Source organism: Macaca fascicularis, chromosome 6 (genome assembly GCF_037993035.2).
Source record: "Macaca fascicularis isolate 582-1 chromosome 6, T2T-MFA8v1.1".
Lineage (NCBI taxonomy): Eukaryota > Metazoa > Chordata > Mammalia > Primates > Cercopithecidae > Macaca > Macaca fascicularis.
Genome location: NC_088380.1, coordinates 75,567,458 through 75,593,074, shown reverse-complemented (window position 1 = coordinate 75,593,074; position 25,617 = coordinate 75,567,458). Strand labels below are relative to the sequence as shown.

Below are 25,617 nucleotides of genomic sequence, written 5' to 3'. Positions count from 1 at the left end.
CTTTTGAAAACTGGCTCACACATTTGTAGTGCTCTCAACAACAAAGCCCATGCCAAGTGTATCAAAGTCTTGAGACAAGAGATTCCTGATTTTCAAAGCAGCAGAAAATGTTCATATTTTCAATTCTTCACCTTTATACCTGTAACTAACGTGTCTCCATAAAAGGCTTTGAACTCAGTGAATCTGCTTCCATCCACGATTCTAGCAATGACCTAAGAGGAAAAACAACACTGGCCTTCAGAAATTATATTACAAAATACTTTTTGTATTAAAGTTACTTACAGGAAAACAATTCACAGTGAATTTGTCACTTTCACAACATTTTACACTACACAGAAAATCTCACTAGAATTTCATTTGACATGCCTGGTCAATGCCCTGAAGTCATTCTGGGTTCTGATTTTATACTTCACTATACAAGCAACAGCACCATGCTGTATGCAAGAAAAGCAGGAAAGGTTCCAAGTGCTGGTTGCTAGACTTAGAGTTTCAAGGACTGTTCGAATGCACCGGCAGAGGTTCAGGGATGCAATCAGAAAGATGGGCAGAGACAGGGCTCACAGTCAGAAGACACAGGCTCCAATCTAAGGTACCATGTATGACTGGTGTGCCCTGGAGTAAGTCACTTCACCCCTCTGAGTCTCAGTTCTCACTTCTGGAATGATGGAACAGAAGAGCTGGGAAGATATGATCTACTTGTAAGAAAGTAGGAACCTATAAAAATCATGCTGAGATGAAAAGCCAGCTCTGACTCTCAGCTCTCCCACTGAGAAACTAGAAAATTCTCTAAGCTTCAGTTTCCTCATCTGTTACAAAAAAAAAAATGTAAAAAGTGCTAACTATTCCTTTCAGCAAGAAATAATAAATTAGAAAAAAAAAAAAAAGGATAAACAGCGCTCAGTTAACAGGGTAGAAAAAAGAAAAATAAAAAAGTAAGAAATAAAAATAAAGTGCTAACTAAAGCATACTGCCAGGCTCTCATTAAAGTGCAGCTATCACTATTATTAAGCCCTTAATAAAGACTCATTGATTCTGAATCTGTTACACTTGAAGGATCATCCACATATGTACAAAGGAGTAGAAATTGTTGAATAGTTTATCCCTGGGGCTTATCACCATATATCAGGACTACTGTAAGGAGTTCTAAACATGAAGCCTATTTTCAACTTCAGAAACTATTTTAGAGGATACATACTATTTTCCTACATAGTTTGCACTTCCCTTTTTCTGTTTGCCACATCAATCAAAAGCTTGTTTTGTATGATGCAAAGGCTGAAAACTGAGTGAATGCTTCCCAACATCTTTCTCTCCCATCAAGTAAAAGTTTACTCTGAATTATTTTTTACTTCTTTACCTAAAAAATCCAGTAATATAATGGGAATGTCATAGTTATCTGTTTTGGGTGCTATATACCTCTAAAAATTGTACCTTTAACAAGCAATTAACCCGTAACAACTATCATTCTTCCACACAGAGATACCGCTCAAAGGGCACAGCAATCTAGGGCCATTTAGTGAAAAACTATGTTGTATTTGCATGACAATTAACACCACCCGGCCACATAAAATACATTCACTTATCTTCACAAAAAATCCATAATGTTGAGAAAGCGAAAACAGCCTTGTTGCTGAGATGGAGAAGGTTGGAGTAGTCTGGATAGAAAATCAAGCCACTCACAACATTCCCTTTAATCCAGAGCAAGGTCTTAACTCTCTCCAATTCCCTGAAGGCTTGCATAGGTGAAGTCGCAAAAGAAAAATTTGAAGCTAGCAGAGATTGGTTCATGAGGTTTAAAAAAAAAAAGCCATTTGTACCACAAAAGTATAAGGTGAGGCAGCAAGTGCTGATGTATTATAGAAGCTACAGCAAGTTATCCAGAAGATCTAGCTAAGATCACTGATGAAGGTGGCTACATTAAACAACAGATTTTCAGTATGGATGAAACCGCCTTCTGGTGGAAGAAGATGCCACCTAGGGCTTTCATAGCTGGAGAGAAGTCAGTCCACATCTTCAGAGGACCGGCTTACTCTCTCATTAAAGGCTAATGCAGCTGGTGACTTTAAGTTGCAGAATTATGCTAAATCTACTCTGCCTGTGCTCTATAAACATAACAGCAAACCCTGGATGACAGCACATGTTATTTGTGCCATGGCTTAATGAATTTTTAAGGCCACTGTTGAGACCTACTACACAGAAAAAAAGATTTCTTTCAAAATATTACTGCTCATTGACAATGTACCTGGTCACTCAAGACTCTGATGGAGATGCACAAAGAGATGAGTGTTCTTTTCATGCCTGCTATTATAACATCCACTCTGCAGCCCACGGATCAAGGAGTCATTTTTACTTTTAAGTCTTATTATTTAAGAAATACATTTCCTGGGCCAGGCGTGGTGGCTCATGCCTCTAATCCCAGCACTTTGGGAGGCCGAGACAGGTGGAACACCTGAGGTCAGGAGTTGAAGACCAGCCTGACGAATATGGTAAAACCCTGTCTCTACTAAAAATACAAAAATTAGCCGGGAGTGGCGGCGTGCACCTGTAATCCCAGCTACTTGGGAGACTGAGGCAGGAGAATTGCTTGAACCCAAGAGACAGAGGTTGCAGTGAGCCAAGATCTCGCCACTGCACTCCGGCCTGGGCGACACAGCAAGACTCCGTCTAAAAAAAAAAAAAAAAAGAAAAGAAATATATTTCTGCAAGCTATAGCTGCCATAGATAGTGATTCCTCTGACAGATCTGGGCAAAGTAAATCCAAAACCTTTTGGAAAGGATTCGCCATTCTAGATGCCATTGAGAATATTCACGATTCATGTGAGGAGGTCAAAATATCAACATTAAGGATATTTAATTAAATTAAAGATACTGGAAGAAGTTGATTCCAACCCTCATGGGTAACTTTGAGGGGCTCAAGATTTCAATGGATGAAGTCACATCAGATATGGTGGAATTACTAAGATAACTATAGTTAGAAGTGGAGTCTGAAGAGGTAACTGAACTGCTGCAATTTCATGTTCAAACTAGAACAGATGAGGAGCTGCTTCTTATGAATTAGCAAAACAAGAAGTTTCTTGAGATAGAATATACTCCTGATGAAGATGTTACGAACACTGTGAAAGGACAACTACGGATATAGAGTATTACATAAACTTAGTTAATAAAGCAGTAGTCAGGTTTGAGAGGACTGACTTTCATTTTGAAAGTTCTACCCCGGGCTGGGCACGGTGGCTGACGCCTGTAATCCCAGCACTTTGGGAGGCCGAGGCGGGCAGATCACAAGGTCAGGAGATTGAGACTATCCTGGCTAACACAGTGAAATCCCGTCTCTACTAAAAATACAAAAAATTAGCCAGGCATGGTGGTGGGCACCTGTAGTCCCAGCTACTTGGGAGGCTGAGGCAAGAGAATGATGTGAACTCAGGAGGCGGAGCTTGCAGTGAGCTGAGATTGCACCACTGCACTCCAGCCTGGGTGACAGAGCGAGACTCCATCTCAAAAAAAAAAAAAAAAAAAAAAAAAAAGAAAGTTCTACCCTGGATCAAATGCTAGCAAACAGTATTGCATACTACAGAGAAATATGTCATAAAAGCAAGAGTCAGTCAGTCTGGCAGACTTCATTGTTGTCTTATTTTAAGAAATTGCCACAGCCACCCCAACCTTCAGCAACCTCCACCCTGTCAGCATCAAGGCAAGACCCTCCACCAGCAAAGATGATTCACTGAAGGTTCAGATGATTGTTAGCATGTTTTAAAGCAATAAGGTATTTTTAAATTAAGGTATGTACTTTTTAAAGGCAAGGTGCTCCTGCACACTTAACAGACTACAATATAGTATAAACATAACTTTTACATGCTCTGGAAAACCAAAACATTCACGTGACTCACTCACTTTATTGTGATACTAACTTTATTGCAGGGATCTGGAACTGAACCCACAACGTATCTGAGGTGTGCCTGTGCTTTAAAATGTGTTTCACACACAAATGGCACAAAATTCTAACAATTGTTGACTCTAAGAGGTTCATATACAGGTGATCATTGCATTATTCTTTGAACATCTCAGCATATTTGAAAATTTCTTAGGAAGAAGTGGGGAAATGTGAACATTTCCTAGACTTATACATAGAATAATGTATCTTTAAGCTGAACTTAAAAGCTATAACTTCAATACAATTTTTTAAAAGAATGTAAAGTTTTTAACTGTTGAATGGGGGGTTAAAGGAAGCAGACAGATAACATGATACTATCCCTATTTCTAGAAGCAGAAAGCAATGTTCAGAGAGGTTAAAACCCAGGACTATTGACTGGGAGAATGAGAACTGGAACCCAGGTTTCCCAACTCAGATTCCAACATTGTCCCACAGCACCATACACTATTAAGACTTCCATATAAGGAGCTGGGTGTGGTGGCTCACGCCTGTAACCCCAGCACTTTGGGAGGCTGAGGCAGGAGGACTGCTTCAGCCCAGGAGTTCAAGATCAGCCTGGGAAACATGGCAAGTCAGATCTCTAAACAAAACAAAACAAAAAAAAGACTTCCATATAAGGTTTATTTGCCAATATAGAAAAATGTAATAAATTATATTCACAATAATGACCATGGATCAGCAAAAGGTATAAGTCCAGATTACTATTTAAGAAGACACAAGTCGGCCAGGCACAGTGGCTCACACCTGTAATCCCAGCACTTTGGGATGCCGAGGCGGGTGGATCACGAGGTCAGGAGGTCAGGAGTTTGAGACCATCCTGGCTAACATGGTGAAATCCCATCTCTACTAAAAATTCAAAAAAATTAGCCGGGCATGGTGTTGGGCGCCTGTAGTTCCAGCTGCTCGGGAGGCTGAGGCAGAAGAATGGCGTGAACCCAGGAGGCGGAGCTTGCAGTGAGCCGAGATGGCGCTACTGCACTCCAGCCTGGGCGACAGAGCCAGACTCCATTAAAAAAAAAAAAAAAAGAAGACAAGTCTATTTTTTAAAAAGATTTCCATTAAAATGAAATGAAAACAACATGAAGGCATGTATTTGTATCTGTTTGTTTGTTCGCTTCTGTATGCCTGGCACCTGAAACAACCCCTGAATAGAACAAATACTCAATAAATACTGTGGATAAAGGAAAAAGTGGTTACGTGAAAAAGGGTGAATTATTAGCCAACTAAAGAACTTGGCTATCTGGAACAACTCATTTTTTGTAATTTATTTATTTACTTTTATTTATTTATTTGAGACAAAGTCTCACTCTGTCACCCAGGCTGGAATGCAGTGGTGCAACCTTGGCTCACTGCAACCTCTGCTCCCAGGTTCAAGCAATTCTCCTGTTTTGGCCTCCCAAGGAGCTGGGATTACAGGCACATGCCACCACGCCAGGCCAATTTTTGTAATTTTGGTAGAGACGGGGTTTCACCATGTTAGCCAGCTGATCTCCAACTCCTGGACTCAAGGGATCTGCCTGCCTCCGCCTCCCAAAGTGCTGGGATTACAGGCATGAGGCACCGCGCCCGGCCCAACACATTTTTCAAGTATGTCAGAATTTAAGTACCATTTTTTTCTATGCTTATAATTAATTAAAAGTCAAACTAAAAACCTAATTTAAAAATTTACAATTAACTAAGTCACCTTTGCTAAAGTGACGTATCACTTGAAGCTCAATAAAATCCAGGATTTAAGACCCACTAGCAATGCTAGGGTATTGCCTAAATAAATCCATACAACAGAACGTTACATCCATCAATGCAGTCAGAAAATAGTCACTGATTACTTCCCATGTTGCCAAGTACTATTATAGGAATTAAGATCTAGCCGTAGAAAATATTTCATGAAGAATTTCTAAAGACACGGGGAAATGTTTATAATTTAAACTAGAAAAAGTAAAATAAAAAAAATACATATGCACTATCTCAACTACATAAAAATGTGTGTATATGCACATTAAGCTAAAACATCCAAATATTAGCCACCTTCTCTAGAGGGTGGAATTATATGCAATTTTATTTTTTTCTTTTCTGTATTTTCCATATTTTTCACAACTAATATATAACATTTTATAGTCAAGGGGAAAATATAATTTGAAATATTAAAACTTCCAGCACAGAATTTGATATTAAGATAATTTCCTAATTTAAGAACTACTCGGCCAACTATGGATACTGAACAAAATAAAAGACTATGCTCTAAACCCTAAAAGTTGTCCATCTAAATTACAGAACACTATGTCGACAATGTGTAACCATAGCAACTTTTTCAACTGTAATCAGGTCTAATCATGCAAATGTCATGTTGATCTAAAAGGGTAATGCTTTTTCTTCCAACGACTTACTGACGTTTCCTCCATTTCCCAAAATAAGAACAATGAAAAGAAATAGCTGACAATTGTTAAGCTGCTTTACATCATTCGTAATGTGCACAGGACATGGAGTCTTACTTATGACCAAATCACGCTTTGCGCAACGAAAACTCTCCAGTCACTGAGGTCCCCCACTCCCCTCTTTTAGTATTTACTCTGTACCAATGATATCTACAGTAGGGAAAGGTATCGTTGCCACATATGTCACTCCTTACTGAGATCCACATCTATTTCTAGGCATGAACATATCTTAACAAACTTTAGCTTTGAAAACAGATACACATACAAAGAGACTCACAGCTGGTCAAAAAGCTCACAGTTCCACTTTCACATACCTCTCGGACATCAAAGTTCCTCTTAAGGTTAGCACCAACTATTCCATACAATTCATCAGCAGGAAATAAAGGTTCTTCAGAAGGTTCAATGGTGACCTGCAGAAATACGGATCATGTTAACCTGTTTAAAGACATGACTTCAAGGTGCAGTGAGTCGAAATGCATTTCAGGAGAATAAAAGATATAAGAACATATCGTACTCACATCCAATTTCTTCTGATAATTTAGATTCCTCACAACCTTCCTAGTTAAGTGAAGGGCATGATGATCATCCAAAGCATAGTGGTCACCTACTCCAGACTTTCTACAGAGTAAGCAAACTAAACTCATCAGAACAGGGAAAAGGAAAATAATTAAATATCTTAAGTCCCAAGTCTCTTCTCTCATCTAAAGATGACAGCACTTTTACTTCTAAAACACTTAAAAAATTTGTCATCTTTAATAAATGGCCTCTTAAGTAGTCCCTTTAAGAACCCTGGTAAAACTGTATTCCCTTTGTTTTACAAACAGGAAAAGCTGAAGTATGCATACGTTAAGTACTTTGACCTAAGACCACAAGTAGCTGCAGAAGAACTCATGCCTTCTATTTTCTAACCTGAACCTTCCTCTGCCACACCAAGGGGCCTTGCTGACAAAGGCTTCTATTAAGTACTCATCCCCTGTACCTTAAGCACAACTGCGTGTGATGAAGGCCAACCACAGATGGCACGCTTTCATGATGTAGTTGGTTACAGCATAAACTGTGTACATAACTGAGCTCCCAATGGAGATGCCAACTCTGGCCTCTCATTTCTGAGAGAACTCTGAGCCCTCTCCCTAGAAGTTACACTGACAGTAAGCCATCACAGGCAACAAATGAAAAGGCTTGAATGCATTGGGCCTGGGATTATGGGTAAAAATCGGAACGGATAAAACAGTTCCGTGGCAGCGGCCATGGAAGTTCCTGTTCAATTTCAAGTGCAGTGAATGACGTACGGACTTGCTCTGGTTATTAGTCCTGTCCCAATTAGATGGCCTGTTATTTCAGATGTAGATAAACTATGACTTTCTAATAAAGTATTTAAAAATCTATAAAGTCATAGATACATACCTGAAAATAATAGAATTTGTTCATTTTATGAGTAAGGACTAAGCTGCTGCAATCTAAATTTTTATGGCTTGCCTGGGAAAACACCAAACTCCTTGGGAGACATATCTTAGAGCTAGGCTCTCAGTGATTTCATGACACTCTACTTTAGGACTGGGAGTTACTGAGCAAAAGCAGAGACCATGTTTACTCCTTTTCATAGCCCACAGATGCCTCGCAAATGGTAGATCTTTTTCAGTTTCTTTAATTTAATACAACATTTTATCATTTTATGACTGACCATATCTTTTAAATGCTTCATACATAATACCAGTTATAAATGCTGACTTCTAACTACACTGTCAGAAGTCAAATAGAAGCAGAAGGAACAGCTTCTAAATCAGTAAATATTTAAAATAAAATAAAATGCTTTTTTATGAAAACTGTCTAGTATTTACCAAAACAGCAGGAAAGGAAAACCTTTAATGAGACACTGTATATATAAGTCTTTGTGTCAAATTAGCTCTTAAGGATGACTTAAGAGAGGTATAAAGATGCATTTGAGAGAACACAGAGCAACCTGTGACTAATAAATTTCATGGTACTTTCCAAAAAAAAAAAAAAAATTCTTCACCCCCAATCATTTCCTCACAAATTTAAACAGGTTATTATGAATATTATGAATAACAGTAATAGAGTTATATAGTAGATGCCGTATTATGAGGCAGGCACTATTCACAATTTTCACTTTATGAGGAAATGAGACTCAAGGAGGGTAAGCAGTTTGTCTAAGTCCCAAGGGTAACAGAGGAGGCAAACAGAAGTTAAATTCCAGAATCTACACCCTTACCTAATATAGCTAATTGCCTACAGCTTTACTTTTTTAAAACAGTCAAACTGCTTAAAAATTTAGTCCAGGTGCAGTGGCTCACTCCTGTAATCCCAGCACTTTGGAAGGGCAAGGCAAGAGGACTGCTTGAGGCAAGGAGTTTTAAACCAACCTGAGCAATACAGTGAGACATCTGTTTCTACAAAAAATAAAAACAAAAATATAAAAAACTGAAAACAAACAAACAAAAAAAACCCTCCTCAACTGCTTCCCAATTACTCCTAAAAAAAAAAAAAAAAAAAAGTCTAAAACCTTTATTGAGCAACTATGACGATAAACAAGAAAATAATCATAATGGCAATCAACATTTATAGCTAACTTATCAAAAGCAGGTATAGTTTCATTCTAAAGCAATCCACATGTATTGTATCTCATTTACTTCTGACAACATTCTAGGAGGTAGAGGAACTTCTTACCCCTGCACTCTAATCTAACACGGTTAGGCCAATGATATGACGAAGCCAGCTCACACCTAACTCACAAGAGCCAACTACGTGCATCTGTGTCTGATTCCACATAGAGGCATCATGTTGGCAGCTTGAAATCAGCCATGGTGGGATCACTCATACCACAGAAATTGGCAAATGCCACAAATTGGGGCTTTTTTTCCTCCCCAGAGAACCAGTTACTAAACATTTACCTGCACACCCCAGGGTAGACCCACCTCCTCTATGCTCTCCCTCTTCTCCTTTGTAAGCCTTATCACGTATCAGCCACATTTACATAATTTTGTGCAATTACTTGTGATTGCCCACCTCCCTGACTAGAATATAAGGCCCTGGAGGTCAAAGATGGTATCTAACTTCTTTTTTCAGCCACCCAGAACAGTGCCTGCTACATAACAGGTGCCCAGTGGATGTCTGTCAAATAAATAAGAAACCTGTCTCTCCATTCCTTCTTGGCTGATGCTCTAGCTTGGAAATGCAAGTCTATAGTTCAAAGAATTGAACATTAAACCAGCAGATCAAGAACAAATAAACTGTGGTGTGGTCTGGCAAGTTTAGCACCCGAAACAAATATGTAAAACTTCTTTTAAACAAACAAACAAACAAAATGACACTCAATCCTGGAAAGAAACAACCATTTCTGTTTCACCTGCAATGAAGATCAGCACCTCCAAGATCCTCAGCGGATACTTCTTCCCCAGTTGCCGCTTTAACCTACAACAAGGATAAAAATTATCAGTGAAACCGGTCCATCAGAGATATAAAAATGCTTCCTCAACATGCACATCTCCTCACCTGACTGTACCTACACTTTTTCTTCCACAGAACTAAAGAAGACTGTGCTTTCTCATTCCATGCACCTAGGAAACCTGGAGACTATTATCTCTACTCTACAGGTGAAAAATCTAAGCCCAGAGTCACCAAGAACTTGCTTACAGTCCACAGCAAGCAATAGAGTATAATTCGAGCCCACACGTTTCCAGCTTCCAGCCTGAAAGACCTGAAAGGCCATCCTCTTTCCCTATGTCATGCTGCCCTGACACATGTGGTCAAGCCTTTGTGTCTGTGTGTGTGTTCCTCCCAAGGCCTGGGATCTCTTCTTCTCACCTACCTGACGAATTCCCACTTACCTTTCAAGTCCCACCTCAAGTTGCCTCCTCTTTGCAGCTTTCCTGACCCGCCCAGGCCTTCTCCATGGTATTAATAGAGGACTGCCTGCCTATCCATGGTCCAAGGGTGTTGTACTTACACCTCCAAAACGGCATGTGTCAGAATGTAGTTCAGTAATGTGCATGTATGTCTGTCATCTCCTCTATGCTGTGAATTCCTTGATGGCAGGAACTGTGATTTATTCATCTTTGAATACTTAATAACATGCTGAAAAATTCCATTTACTATCACAAACTCTGCCTAGGAAAGAGAGGTAGGAAAAAAATCTCCAAGATTACCTAAACCTAAGATCTAGCAGAATGTGGCCAAAAAGAAAGAAACCTCAGTAATAAATTAAGAATAACTTAATTATAGCCAGAAAAATTCTACCAGGAAAAAGAAAGAAAAATAATTTAAGGCTAAATGCCAATCCAACCCCTTAGGAACTATTTATTGATTCCTACCTCTCTGAAGAAAAAGAAACAAATTAATCAACCCAAATAAGAAAAGCTTTCATTAGAATAATGAACATTAATCTAAAATACAGCACAGAGAGGTTGGAGGTAAAGAGAAAGTCTTTCCTGAGGGGAGCCCTGAAAAAAAAATTAAAAAGAAAAGAAAATACAGCATAGAAACAACTTATTACTCACTACATCAAAAGCTTTGTCTTAAATAAAATATCTTTCTGCAGAGAGAGTTAGTTAAAATTTTCACCTCCAATTATTCCGCCCCCAGAACTGAATTCCTGGTTCTTTTCCTTCCAAAACATTCAGGGTAAATTAACATCAGTCCAGACAATAACAAATTATAAGAGGTGTCTGGATATTTAAAGTTGCAAAAAGGAATAAACAACAGATAAATTATATTTATTTTCAGGTATCTGACTAATATCAACCAAAAAAAATAAGAATTTGTCATCAGTTAATATTTATTGAACACCCACGTTTGATAGTGTGATAGGTGCAAAGATGATAGAAGTCAAAGAGGAAATTAAAACAGCTCATTCGACTAAATGACAAGTTCAAAAGATAAACAAAAGACAGGAGAACAAAAAGCTCCTTCAAAAACTTGTCTTACTATCCATTTTTTTCAACCACTCTAAGCTACTAAAAGCTACAGCAACTACACCCCACACTATGTGCAAACCCTTCAAAGCCCTTTCTCAACATTCAGTCAAACATGTGTCAGAATTTAGAATTCTCTAAAGGATGAGGCTGCTGCTACTGCTTTTTTCTCCCCCTGAATGCAGTCTTTCAAAGGTGGATTGCTGGATGGGGTCCAACAGAACTTCAGGCTTCCCTGGCTGCCAAGTGGCTTCTTTATAATGTACAAGTTAACTGAATTAACTGAATGGACATTGTAACTACTGACCCTTAGACAAACTCTTCTCTCAAAACCCTTCATGTTATTCCACTATTATGATCTGCCTATATTTCCAAAAAGATATTTTCGAATTGTAGCCATATCTTTACTCAGTTTCTAGTCAAAAGATAAACAAGAATGGCCCATGAAAGTTTGTACCTTTTACTATACAAAGGTAAATTTTGAGTGCATTTTCCTCTCATTAACAAATAACAGCTATCACATACAAGAGACATGTTAAAATAATAATAATAATAGTAATAATAATGCTACAGGCTTTTAAAATAATGCCTTAAGACTTTTACATTTGAAATGGCAGCCCTTCAGGCCTACCTGATCTTCAGTAAAAGTTATGAAAAATTAACACTGTCTTTTGGGAAACATACTTATTTTACATCAAAATGTAAGCTCTATTTAATACATCCTTTCTAATGAATTTGTATTAGTATTCCATAACCAAAGATGATTCCTGGACAAATTTTGAAGCAACAAACTTTTTGGAATAGAATTCACATACCATAAAATTCACTATTTTAAAGCATACAATTCAGTGGCTTTTAGTACATTCACAAACTGGGCAACCATCACCACTACCTAATTCCAGAAAATTTCGTCACTCCCAGAAGAAACCCCATCCTCATGGCGGTCACTCCCATTCCACCCTCCTCCCAGTCCCTGGCAACCACTAATCTACTTTCCGCCTCTATGAATTTGCCTATTCTCAATATTTCATACAAGTAAAATCAAATATTTGTCCTTTTCTGTGTCTTTTTTTTTTTTGAGATGGAGTCTCGCTCTGTTGCCCAGGCTGGAGTGCAGCAGCACAATCTCAACTCACTGCAACCTCCACCTCCCAGGTTAAAGCAATCCCCCTGTCTCAGCCTCCAGAGTAGCTGAGATTACAGGCGCACACCACCACGCCTGGCTAATTTTTGTTTTTTTAGGAGACACAGGGTTTCACTCTATCGGCCAGGCTGGTCTCAAGTTCCTGACCTCAAGTGACCCACCCACCTCAGTCTCCCAAAGTGCTGGGATTACAGGCATGAGCCACTGCACGCAGCCTCAGGCTCAAAAAAATCAAAGGTCTTTCTTCCACCCTGTTTCCTCTCCTCTACATTTTAAGTAGTATTTTTGTATCTTTTCTAGAACTTCTTTATGCATATACAAGCATACAAATGTATATTTCCCTCCATTTTACACAAAAGTTAATACACTGTAGGAACCATGCTGCTTTCTCCTAACAGCTTATTAACTTGCTATTGCTCTTGAGTCAAACAATGGTATAGCTGAGGTAAAAGAAAAAATAAGTAAAAGTTTTTTTCTGCCAAGACCATTCAATGGGGAAAGGAGAGTCCTTTCAACTAATGATGCTGGAACAACTGCAGATCCACATACAGAGCAATGCCGGGGCCCTTCCTTATCTCACACCCAAAAACTAGCTCAAAATGGATCACAGACCCAAATGCAAGAGCTAAAATTATAAAACTCTCAGAAGAAAACAGAGGAGTAAATCTTCATGACCTTGGGTTAGGCAAAGGCTTCTTGGATAAGACACCAAAAGCACAAGAAACCAAAGGAAAAAATGCATAAACTGGATGTGATCAAAATTTAAAACTTTTGTGCTTCAAAGGAAGACATCACTAAGAAAGTAAAACAGACAGCCCACAGAAGAGCAAAAATATTTGCAAATCTAATAAGGGACTTGTATTCAGAACATATATAGAATTCTTACAACTAAATAAAAAGACAAATAGCCCAATTTAAAAATAAGCAAAGAATCTGAATAGACATGTCTCCAAGGAAGACATACAAATGGCCAATAGGCACATGAAAAGATGCCTTGGCCAGGTACAGTGGCTCATGCCTGTCATCCCAGCACTTTGGGAGGCTGAGGTAGGCATACCACCTGAGGTCAGGAGTTCAAGACCAGCCTGGCCAACATGGTGAAACCCCGTCTCTACTAAAAATTCAAAAATTAGCCAGGAGTGGTGGCATGCAACTGTAATCCCAGCTACTTGGGAGGCTGAGGCAGGAGAATCACTTGAACCTGGGAGGTGGAAGTTGCAGTAAGCCAAGATCATACCACTGCACTCCAGCCTGGGCAACAGTGTGAGACTCTCTCAAAAAACAAAAAATGCCTCAACATCACTAGTCACTAGGGAAATGCAAATCAAAACCAAAATGAGGTACTACCTCACACCCACAAAGATGGCTGTCATCAGACAAACACACAATTACAAGTGTTGACAAGAATGTGGAACAATCAGAACCCTCACATGCTGCTGGTAGAAATGTAAAACATGTATTGGATAGACTGGAAGTTTTTCAAACTGTTAAACATAGCTACCACATGATCTGGCAATTCTACTCATAGGCACATATCCAATAGAAATAAAAACATTTCCATGCAAAAACCTATACGTTCAAAGCACCATTATTCATAATACCCAAAGCAGAAGCAACCTAAATGTCCATCAACTGATGAATGGATAGATAAAACACAGCATATCCATACAATGGAATATTATTCAGCCATGAAAAGGATGAAGTGATTCCTCAAAAAACTAGATTTCCATATGATCCAACAATTTCACTTCCAGGTATATACCCAAAAGAAATGAAGGTAGGAACTTGAATAGAGATTTGTACACCCACGTTCATAGCAGCATTATTCATAAGAGCTTGAGAGTGGAAGCAACCCAAATATCGATTGATGGATGAATAAACAAAATACAGTGTATACATACAACAGAACATCATTCAGCCTTAACAATGAGGGACACTCTGACATCTGCTACAATATAGAACCATGAGGACATTTTGCTAACTGAAATACGTCAACCACAAAAGGACAGATACTATATGATTCCACTTACATGTGAGGTACCTAGAATAGTCAAATTCATAAGGACAGAAAGTAGAATGGTGGGGTGCCAAGGTGGCAGAGGTGACAGAAATAGGGAGAATTTCAGTGGGGAAGGATGAAAATGTTCTCGAGATAGATGGTAGTGATGGTTGCACAACAATATGAACATACTAAACGTCACCAAGCTGTACTGAAAAAACGGTTACAACAGTAAGTTTTATGTTATGCATATTTTATCACAATATTTTTCAAAACATCAAAAAAATAGTTAAAATGGTGTATTTTATGTTATGCATATTTAATTTCCATCAGCCAACATTCCTATGTTCTTACCAAGGGGGGTCCTCCCAAGAAAATGGTACCCTGCTTGCGTACGATGATGTTTTCATCAGCCATGGCAGGCACATAGGCTCCTCCTGCAGTGCAGGAGCCCATGACCACTGCGATCTGGAATCCAAGCACACGACAAACACATGAGATGCAGCTCGTGCAGTGACTTCTACAGTGTTTGATCCAGAATCCCACAAACACTGCAGTGACCAGGGGACATTACTGGTTGGTCCCTGAACATCATTTAAAAAACAAAGTCCTCTAAATGTTTCAAAGAGTTTTCTGACTTCTTGTATCAAAACATTTTCAAGGGCTTATGTCTCACTTGTACAAAACTTATGGACAATCTAATCTCCCTGTCAGAGAGAAGACTGGCCTGATAGACTACTGGCCTGAGAAACCAGTGGAGAGAAGAAACCCACAATATACCCATAATTTTGCAAAACTGTATTAAAAGGATAACTTTTATGTCTAATAATAATAATAAGTCCTCTAAACATTTGCCACTTACCTCACAGGAATACTAAAATAACTCTTCAAATGGATGTTATTAATATTTTGTTACACTGGATGTAATACTTTCTAAATATAAAACTAATGTTAAGACTGCAGTTTAAAACCTTGCTCAAAAGAAAAGTCAATTGTATTGAAGCTGGGTGATGTGTACATAGGGTTCACAGTACTATTTTCTCTAGTTTCGTGTGTTTAAAATTTTCCATAATAAAAAGCTTTAAAAAAATCTTGCTCGCAAATTAGTATGGTACCAAGAATAATAAATAAAGGTTTGGCTGATGACTCCTAAATAGGAATGAACAATATCACCAAAGAAAAATAAAGTATATAATGAATATTTTTAAACTTAGCATATGAAAGCAATTTTTGCTGCTAATTCCAATATTCCATCAGTTTTCCTTACAGGCATGCAAACAGCATGTTCTGAAAAACAGCATGCCATACTAGTATAATCAAAAGATGAAAGGTAACATGAGTTAGCATCTTTCCATCTAAATGGCCAACACAAAAAGCATTCTTCCTCAACTAAAGCTTTCATGTATGTTATTAAAAGTGGCTTCAACATTTGTCAACATATTACAGAAGTGATTATCACTTACAGTTTTGCTTATCAATCACCCAGAAGTTCGTGTTACAGATATCTATGGCTACAAAAAACTTGCCTACGAGCACAGAGAAACCCTCACGTAGCACTGTCACAATAGCAAAAATATGTAAATAACCAAGATGTCCATCAATACATTTTGAACAGATAAATAAACTTTTGAAGGGGTATATTCTTTTCAAATCTGTGGCAAAAATAACAAAATGTAATGTTAACGCTTAATAGATCCAGGTAGTGAGCACACAAGCATTCAGTTCTATTATTCTATATACTTTCTGCATGTTTGAAATATTTTATGGGCTTTCTTTTTCAAGTTTCTGTGGGAAGCAAAGGACACAATTTTACCTTAGCATCCTGTTCTCTGTACCAGAACACTGAGTTCAGCTCAAACTATTTCAGTACTCAAAAAGAAATACAGTCAAGGAACTTAGAGAAGAGTCACAGTGATGTCAAATCTAAAAGGGAACAGTTTTCAAAAATAATACCTAAAGAACTAAGCGGGCATGGCAGAGTCCCATGAAAACAACCAGAGGGCAAAAGGAGGAGAAAGAAAGCAACTGTCAGCAAGAATTCAAAGACCAAGATGAGGGAGGGAGGTGGGGGAGGAAACAGAGGAAGAGGAATTATTGTGTTGAGATGTAGTTAGACAGGCTCGGCACAGTGGTTCACACCTGCAATCCCAGCACTTTGGGAGGTCGGGGTGGGTGGATCACTTGAGGCCAGGAGTTCAAGACCAGCCTGGCCAACATGACAAAACCCAGTATTTACTAAAAATACAAAAATTAACTGGGTGTGGTGGCGCATGCCTGTAAACCCAGCTACTCAGGAGGCTGAGGCAGGAGAATCACTTAACCTGGGAGGCGGAAGTTGCAGTGAGCCGAGATCACGCCACTGCATTCCAGCCTGGGCGACGGGGTGACAGTCCATCTTAAAAAAAAAAAAAAAAAAAAAGGCAGGGGGTGGGTGTGGTAGTTCACGCCTGTAATCCCAGCACTTTGGGAGGCTGAGGCAGGTGGATTACCTGAGGTCGGGAGTTTGAGATCAGCCTGACCAACATGGAGAAACCCGTCTCTACTAAAAATACAAAATTAGCCAGGCGTGGTGGTACATGCCTGTAATCGCAGCTGCTCAGGAGGGTGAGGCAGGAGAACTGCTTGAACCCAGGAGGCAGAGGTTGCAGTAAGCCGAGATCGCACCATTGCACTCCAGCCTGGGCAACAAGAACAAAACTCCATCTCAAAAAAAAAAAAAAAGAAAGGAAGAAAGAAACATCGTAAGACAAAAGTAAGAGAAATGATAAAACTAAATGCCATCATACCATCTACTACAGACTGAATGTTTGTGTCTCCTCCGAACTCATCTGTTGAAGCCCTGTCCCCAGTGTGATAGTAGGCGGAGGCAGAGGTCTTTGGGGAGTAATTTGGTGATATGAGGTCATGGGGTAGGGCCCCCCACCCCCCTAGGATTAGTGTCCTTATAAGGAAGAGACAGGAGATCTCTTTGGCCACCATGTGAGAACACAGTCAGGAACAGGGCCCTGACCAAGAACCAGGCCATGCTCGTACCCTTATCTCTGGGGACTTCCAGCCTCCAGAGTTGTGAGAAATAAATGTCTGTTGTTTAAGACATCCAGTAGTCTATGACAATTTGGTATAGCAGCTGGAAATGACTAAGATACCATTTGAGTAGGGGAAGAAGGATGGAAAGGAGATCTAGGAAAGTCTCACAAGGGAATAGCTGACAAATTATTAGCATATCTACTTCAGGGAATTTTACCATATGGCTAAGGACGCTTCCGACACGTTTCTCCACAGTTCCTCAACAACCAGGGAAATCAGCAGTCCACCTCTCTGACACTAGCTACACAAGCTCAGAAAAGCACAGGAGATTCTGGGAACCAAGCTTTTAAAATGGTCCCCCCAAACCTGTGACTTGGTATTCACATTCTGTGCAGTTCCTTCCTCTTGAATATGTGGTGGGTCCAGTGACTTGCTTGTAATAAAGAGAATATGGCAACTGATGGATTGTCACCTCTGTGGTCAGGCCACGAGAAACTGTCTACCATCCTGCTGGCCCCCTTGCTCTTGCTGGCCCTCTTTCTTGTCTTCTCCCTCTCTCGCTTTGATGAAACCACGTGACAAGCTGTGAGATGCTCTAGGGAGAGGCCGTATGGCAAGCAACTGAGGAAGGCCTCTGGTCAGCAGCTCGTAAGAAACTGAGGCCTGCAAAGTGGTGGACCCTGCCAACAGCCATGGGAGTGAGCCAGGAAGTGGGTCCTTCCTAGTCAAGCCCCGAGATGATTGCAGCCACGTGAGAGACCCAGAGCTACGCTGTGCCCAGACTCCCAACCCACAGAAACTGCGAAATAATTAATGTGTGTTGTTTTACACCGCACAAGTTTGGGACAATTTGTTCTGCCACAATAGGACAATTAATACAGAGATAAAAAAAACATCTATCTTAAGTGACTACAATTGAAGTGCATCTGAAGACTTGAGACAGACTTTGTTTGAAAGTACTTATCTAATGTTGTTCTTCAAAGAACCTATCTAAACTGTTCAACTATTCCAGAGATGGCAGACAGTATGAAGAACTTTTTTTTTTTTTTTAAGAACAGTTTATGAACCATACTGCAGAAATATGTACAACTTTCTGTGCCATCCCAGAAAGCGAAGGAAAACCAGGAACAAGACACGGAAACCACGTTAGCCAGGATGGTCTCCATCTCCTGACCTCGTGATCTGCCCGCCTCGGCCTCCCAAAGTGCTGGGATTACAGGTGTGAGCCACTGCACCCGCCTTGAAATGCATTTTTAAAACAAGCCAAGCAGGGTAGCACACGCCTGTAATCCCAGCTACTCGGGAGGCTGAGGCAGGAGGATTACTTGAACCCAGGAGTTCAAGACCAGGAAACCATTATGTTAAGTAAAAGAAGCCAGTCACAAAAGACCACTTATATATGATTCCCTTTACATGAAATGTCCAGAACAAGCAAATCTATAGACAGAAAGTAGCTTAGTGGTGGCCTAGGGCTGCGGGGGACTGGGTAGAAATGGAGAGTGACTGCTATTGGGGAAACGAAAATATTCTAAAATTGATTCATTCAACTCTGTGAATATCCTAAAAGTCATTGAATTGTACACATGAAATGGGTAAGTTATATGATATTTGAATTATATTTCAACAAAGCTGTTGCAAAAAACATTTTTTTTTAGCTTTATAATTTCTTTTTTTTTTTAATTATACTTTAAGTTCTAGGGTACATGTGCACAATGTGCAGGTTTGTTACATATGTATATTTGTGCCATGTTGGTGTGCTGCACCCATCAACTCATCAGCACCCATCAACTCGTCATTTACATCAGTTGTACTCCCAATGCCATCCCTCCCCCTTCTCCCCTCCCCATAATAGGCCCTGGTGTGTGATGTTCCCCTTCCTGTGTCCAAGTGATCTCATTGTTCAATTCCCACCTATGAGTGAGAACATGCGGTGTTTGGTTTTCTGTTCTTGTGAAAGTTTGCTGAGAATGATGGTTTCCAGCTGCACCCATGTCCCTACAAAGGACATGAACTCATCCTTTTTTATGGCTGCATAGTATTCCATGGTGTATACGTGCCACATTTTCTTAATCCAGTCTGTCACTGATGGACATTTGGGTTGATTCCAAGTCTTTGCTATTGTGAATAGTGCCGCAATAAACATACGTGTGCATGTGTCTTTATAGCAGCATGACTTATAATCTTTTGGGTATATACCCAGTAATGGGATGGCTGGGTCAAATGGTATTTCTAATTCTAGATCCTTGAGGAATCGCCATACTGTTTTCCACAATGGTTGAACTAGTTTACAATCCCACCAACAGTGTAAAAGTGTTCCTATTTCTCCACATCTTCTCCAGCACCTTTTGTTTCCTGAATTTTTAATGATCGCCATTCTAACTGGTGTGAGATGGTATCTCATTGTGGTTTTGATTTGCATTTCTCTCATGGCCAGTGATGACGAGCATTTTTTCATGTGTCTGTTGGTTGTATGAATGTCTTCTTTTGAGAAGTGTCTGTTCATATCCTTTGCCCACTTTTTGATGGGGTTGTTTGCTTTTTTCTTGTAAATTTGATTGAGTTCTTTATAGGTTCTGGATATTAGCCCTTTGTCAGATGAGTAGATTGCAAAAATTTCCTCCCCCTCTGTAGGTTGCCCATTCACTCTGATGGTAGTTTCTTTAGCTGTGCAGAAGCTCTTTAGTTTAATTAGATCCCATTTGTCAATTTTGGCTTTTGTTGCCATTGCTTTTGGTGTTTTAGACATGAAGTCCTCGCCCATGCCTATGTCCTGAATGGTATTACCTAGGTTTTCTTCTAGGGTTTTTATGGTATTAGCTCTAAACATTTAAGTCTCTAATCCATCTTGAATTAATTTCCGTATAAGGAGTAAGGAAAGGATCCAGTTTCAGCTTTCTACTTATGGCTAGCCAATTTTCCCAGCACCATTTATTAAATAGGGAATCCTTTCCCCATTTCTTGTTTTTTCAGGTTTGTCAAAGATCAGATGGCTATAGATGTGTGGTATTATTTCTGAGGGCTCTGTTCTGTTCCGCAAAAAAAACATTTTTTTAATAAGAGTCAAAAAATAAGTACAAAGGAGTCAAAATTCTCAAACAAGTATCTAACAGGCAAAATCTTGTTTTTATTTTTAATTTTGGGGGGTACATAATAGGTCTATATATTTATGGGGTACATGAATTTCTTTTTTTTTTTTTTTTTTTTTTAAGTAGAGATGGGGTTTTGTCATGTTGCATTCATCTGTGGTACAACAAAGACATTACATGAGCCCACACTGGACAAAGTTTACTGGACAAAGCTCACTGGACAAGTGATCTGAAACCCCAGAAAGAAAATTCTGTGGCATTCTCCACTAAGAGGACACTGAAAGGATATAAGATGCATGACCAGAAACGTGGCCCAGGCTGGTCCTGAACTCCTGTGCTCAAGCGATCCTCCCACCTTGACCTCCCAAAGTGCTGGGATTAGAGGCATGAGGCACCACACCCAGCCGAAGACGTTTTGATACAGGCATGCAATGTGAGATAAGCACATCATGAAGAATGGTTATCTATCCCTTCAAGCATTTATCCATTGAGTTGTAAACAATCCAATTATACACTTTAAGTTACTTTAAATGTGCAGTTATTATTATTGACTACAGTCATCCGGTTGTGCTATAAGATAGTAGGTCTTACTCATTCTTTCTTTTTTTTTTGTACCCATTAACCATCCTCACATTCCCCCAACCTTCTACTCCCATTCCCAGCCTCTGGTAACCAACAGGCAAAATCTTAATATTGCTAAGAACAAATTCTGATGACAGAAATAAAAATTAAATTAAAAAACAGAGATAAAAGAGCTCACTAATGATTAGTCACTGTCATGCAATGTCATACAATCTCTTCTCTCTTTTTGTTTTGAGACTCTGTTGCCCAGATTGGAGTGCAGCGGCACAAACACAGCTCACTGCAGCCTTGACTTCCTGGGCTCAAGAGATCCTCCCACCTCAGCCTCCCGAGTAGCTGGGACTACAGGTGCACCACCACACCCAACTAATAATCTTTGTAATTTAGTTCTGAGTCATTCACTTATTCACAAAAGGTGACAAAGTGAATGGAACAAGAGTTCTGCCACTGTGTCTGCTTTTTCTTTTTTTTTTTGGAGATGAGGCCTCCCAATATTGCCCAGGTAGCACTCCTGGGTCAAGCAATCCTCCTACCTCTCAGCATCCTAAGAAGCTGGGAGCACAGGCATGAGCCACTGTGCCCAGCTGTATCTGCTTCTTCCTGTATCTGCTTCTTCCTCTCACAAAGCACAGGAATCCCAGGGCCAAACAGCATTAACAACTTGCCATGTCCCAAAGCATTCATTGGTGGTACCACAAAGTCGTTATATGAGGACACTGAAAGGACATAAGATGCATGACCAGAAACTTTTCTGACCAGACTCGGAGGCAGAGATTTGGCTTGTGATGTGGTACAACACAGGCATTGTGCCAGGACAGACATCACAGGGACCTGCATCTGCAATGGGACAGAGGTAAACTCCAGAGAACTCCACCGAGAGGCTACAGTCCACCCAGTCACCAGTGAGGTGGGCCTGCTCTGTGACAGGAACAAACACCTCTTGCAAGGTAAGGTGATTCTAAGACTTGAATCAAGAGTAAGAAAGTACAAGAAGGATGAGGATAAGACATACCTGAGAGTAACAATTCTTGTCAGCCCCTCCACAGAAGGCACAGGCAACATTTCTGAGCAAAAGGAAATGAGATGCTACAAAACAGAGGTAATCATCTGGAAAAGCTTTAGATTGAATTTCATTACCCTCCAGGTCTTGCCTAAACAAATAGAGACTGGGTCTCCTTGCACCAAAAGCAAATTACATATTGTAGGTCAGCAGCCTGCCCCATGGAAAGGGTCTCTGACAGGGAGCTAAAAGGTTTTTGATCTAATTCTGAAAAGCTAGGTGAACTCTAGACCTCAGTTCCTCCCTGCAAAATTGTAGAATACTATCCAATTCATAGAAATACTGTGATAAATGTAATGTAACTTGGAGAGAGAAAAAAGTTCCAACTGCTTGATGAAAAAGCCATTAAAAATATAATAATTTTTTCTAATGTCACCTTACTTCTTTTTCAATTCAAAGTAGAAAGCAGATACTACTGTCCACATCACATTTTTCCTGCCCCTACCTGAAAAACCACCATTAAAAAATAAAAACCACAAAATATACATCTCAATTCAATAGCTGTCAAGAATTTAAGAGCTTTATCAACTATACTGACTGATCAATACCACTGATTTGATAGTAGTCATGCTTATCTATGCCAACTGGATAGATTGAAATGCACACAGAATACAAAAAGTCCATCTTACCCAGTATGTTCTGTTTCCCCCTCAATCTTTTTGTCAGAGAGCCTCAAAGTAATCAAACAGTGATTTCATTTCTCCTAGGCCCTATCCATCTCCATGACAGGTTGAAATTAATTTTTTTTTTTTGAGACGGAGACTCACTCTGTAACCCAGGCTGGAGTGCAGTGGTGCAATCTCGGCTCACTGCAACCTCCATCTCCTGGATTCAAGCGATTCTACTGCCTCAGCCTCCCGAGCAGCTGGGACTACAGGCACACGCCACCACACTCAGCTAATTTTTTGTATTTTTAGTAGAGACGGGGTTTCACCATGTTAGCCAGGATGGTCTCGATCTCCTGACCTAGTGATCTGCCCGCCTTGGCCTCCCAAAGTGCTGGGATTACAGGTGTGAGCCACCACGCCCACTTTGAAATGCATTTTTAAAACAAGCCAAGCAGGGTAGCACACACCTGTAATCCCTGCTACTCGGGAGGCTGAGGCAGGAGGATTACTTGAACCCAGGAGTTCAAGACCAGCCTGGGCAACATAATGAGGCCTGTCTCGAAAAATAAACAAATAAAACAACAAGAGGCCACATTGGTTCATGCCTGTAATCCCAGCACTTTGGGAGGCCAAGGCAGAAAGATCCCCTAAGCCCAGAAGTGTGAGACCAGCCTGGGCAACATAGTGAGATTCCATCTCTACAAATATAAAAATAAAAATTAGCCAGGCATGGTGGTGTGCACCTGAAGTCCCAACCACTTGGGAGGTTGAGGCAGGAGGATCACTTGAACCTTAGAAGTCAAGGCTGCAGTGAGCTGTGACTGTGCCACTGCACTCAAGCCTGAGCAACAGAGTGAGACCCTGTCTTAGAAAAAAAGAAAAAGGATGCAGTACCTATCCTAAGCTCCTCAGAACAATTACCAAGGTGAAAACAGTGAAAACCAACAAGATACATTTCAAAAATAATAAGCTAAGGCAAGCGGGGAGGAGGAGGGAGGTAAGGTAAGAGGAAAAACGGGAAACCTGAGAATAATTTTAAATATGTCTCCAAAACGAAGGGAAAATAGGCAGAATACAACACAAAGGAAAAGAGAAAGGCCTGAGGAATTGCAACTAAGTATGGCTAGATGAATGATGCCTATTTGAGAAGAAATAAACTATTCATTCAAACAAAAACACCTTGTTGCTTATATTAAAACAAGAAAGAGAACCAATGCACCAGAGCAAAGATCAATCTACAGCAAACTAGACTATCACTAAATTATAAAAATGAAAAGTAATATGAGACCTAAAGAAAACACATATGAAGATCCCACTTCTGTGGAGGATTCTAAGTCTCACACTTAAAAAGCCAGACATGGAAACCATAATCAGTGTCTCAGACTGTTTGCTGCTGCTATAACAGAATACCCAAGACTCAGTAATTTATATAGAAAAGAAATTTGGCCTGGCATAGTGGCTTATGCTTATAATCCCAACACTTTGGGAAGCTGAGGTGGGAGGATCGCTTAAGCCAGGAGTTCGACACCAACCTGAGCAACAAGACTTCATCTCTACAAAAAAAAGAGAAAGAAAAATTTAAAAAGAAATTTACAGCCAGGCGCAGTGGCTCAAGCCTGTAATCCCAGCACTTTGGGAGGCTGAGACGGGCGGATCACGAGGTCAGGAGATCGACACCATCCTGGCTAACCCGGTGAAAATGCCGTCTGTACTAAAAAATACAAAAAACTAGCCGGGCAAGGTGGCGGGCACCTGTAGTCCCAGCTACTCGGGAGGCTGAGGCAGGAGAATGGCACGAACCCAGGAGGCGGAGCTTGCAGTGAGCTGAGATCCAGCCACTGCACTCCAGCCTGGGCGACAGAGCGAGACTCTCACTTGGATTCAGGAAGGGGAACATCACACACCGGGGCCTATCATGGGGAGGGGGAAGGGGGGAGGGATTGCATTGGGAGTTATACCTGATGTAAATGACGAGTTGATGGGTGCAGCACACCAACATGGCACAAGTATACATATGTAACAAACCTGCACGTTATGCACATGTACCCTACAACTTAAAGTATAATAATAATAAATAAATAAATAAATAAATAAATAAATAAAAGAAATTTACTTTTCACAGTTCTGGAAGCTGGGAAATCCAAGAGCATGGCACTGCCATCTGACAGTCATCCCATGGTAGAAGAGCAGAAGTTGGGAGGGCAAGAGAGGGCAAGAGTGTGTGAGACAGAGAGTAAAAGGCCAAACTCCCACAATGACAGCATTAATCCATCCATGAGGGCAGAGCTCTCATGACCTAATCGCCTCCCAAAGGTGCCACCATTTAACATCACCACAATGGCAACTACGTTTCCAACACATAAACTTTTGGGGGACACATTTAAACTGCACCTTTGGGAAAATAAAAGAAGCACATTGCAAAGATCATCATGTCATCAGGCCTGAGATATGGAGAAGGCCCAGAGAAGACATTCTCATGAGACTCGAAGAAAGACCACCAGACACCAACACATCAACTCTTTAAACTTCAGAAACAATTAAGGGGCCTTAAAACCTCCCATGAAAGAAAGATGAAACAGAAGAGAACATAAAGGTAAGCACCTAGCTTAACTATCTTTTCTGCTTGACAGCAAAAGAAAATGTTGAAAGTTGGAAGGTCTATAGGAATCTATCCACATTCTTATAGCAGCAAAGATATAGAAAACTATAGAGATATGATTGCCAATAGACACACTCTTTGAAATAAGTAGGTAAATGAATTTACAATGGGCAAGGCAAATAACATTAAATAAAAACCAACCTTGGAGAGAAAAACAACAACTA

The 25,617-nt window shown here is 40.0% G+C and overlaps 1 protein-coding gene across 1 annotated transcript in view; it reads right to left on the bottom strand.

Moving 5' to 3' along the window:
• MCCC2 (methylcrotonyl-CoA carboxylase subunit 2) overlaps positions 1-25,617 on the bottom strand; it is a 67,128-nt gene that overhangs the window by 17,854 nt on the left and 23,657 nt on the right. Inside the window, exons 7-11 of the mRNA XM_005557117.5 lie at positions 14,786-14,899; positions 9,725-9,789; positions 6,879-6,978; positions 6,675-6,770; positions 140-212 (exon numbers count right to left, since the gene is read on the bottom strand). Coding sequence (XP_005557174.1) covers positions 140-212; positions 6,675-6,770; positions 6,879-6,978; positions 9,725-9,789; positions 14,786-14,899 — 448 coding nt within the window. The remainder of the gene's footprint in view (positions 1-139; positions 213-6,674; positions 6,771-6,878; positions 6,979-9,724; positions 9,790-14,785; positions 14,900-25,617) is intronic.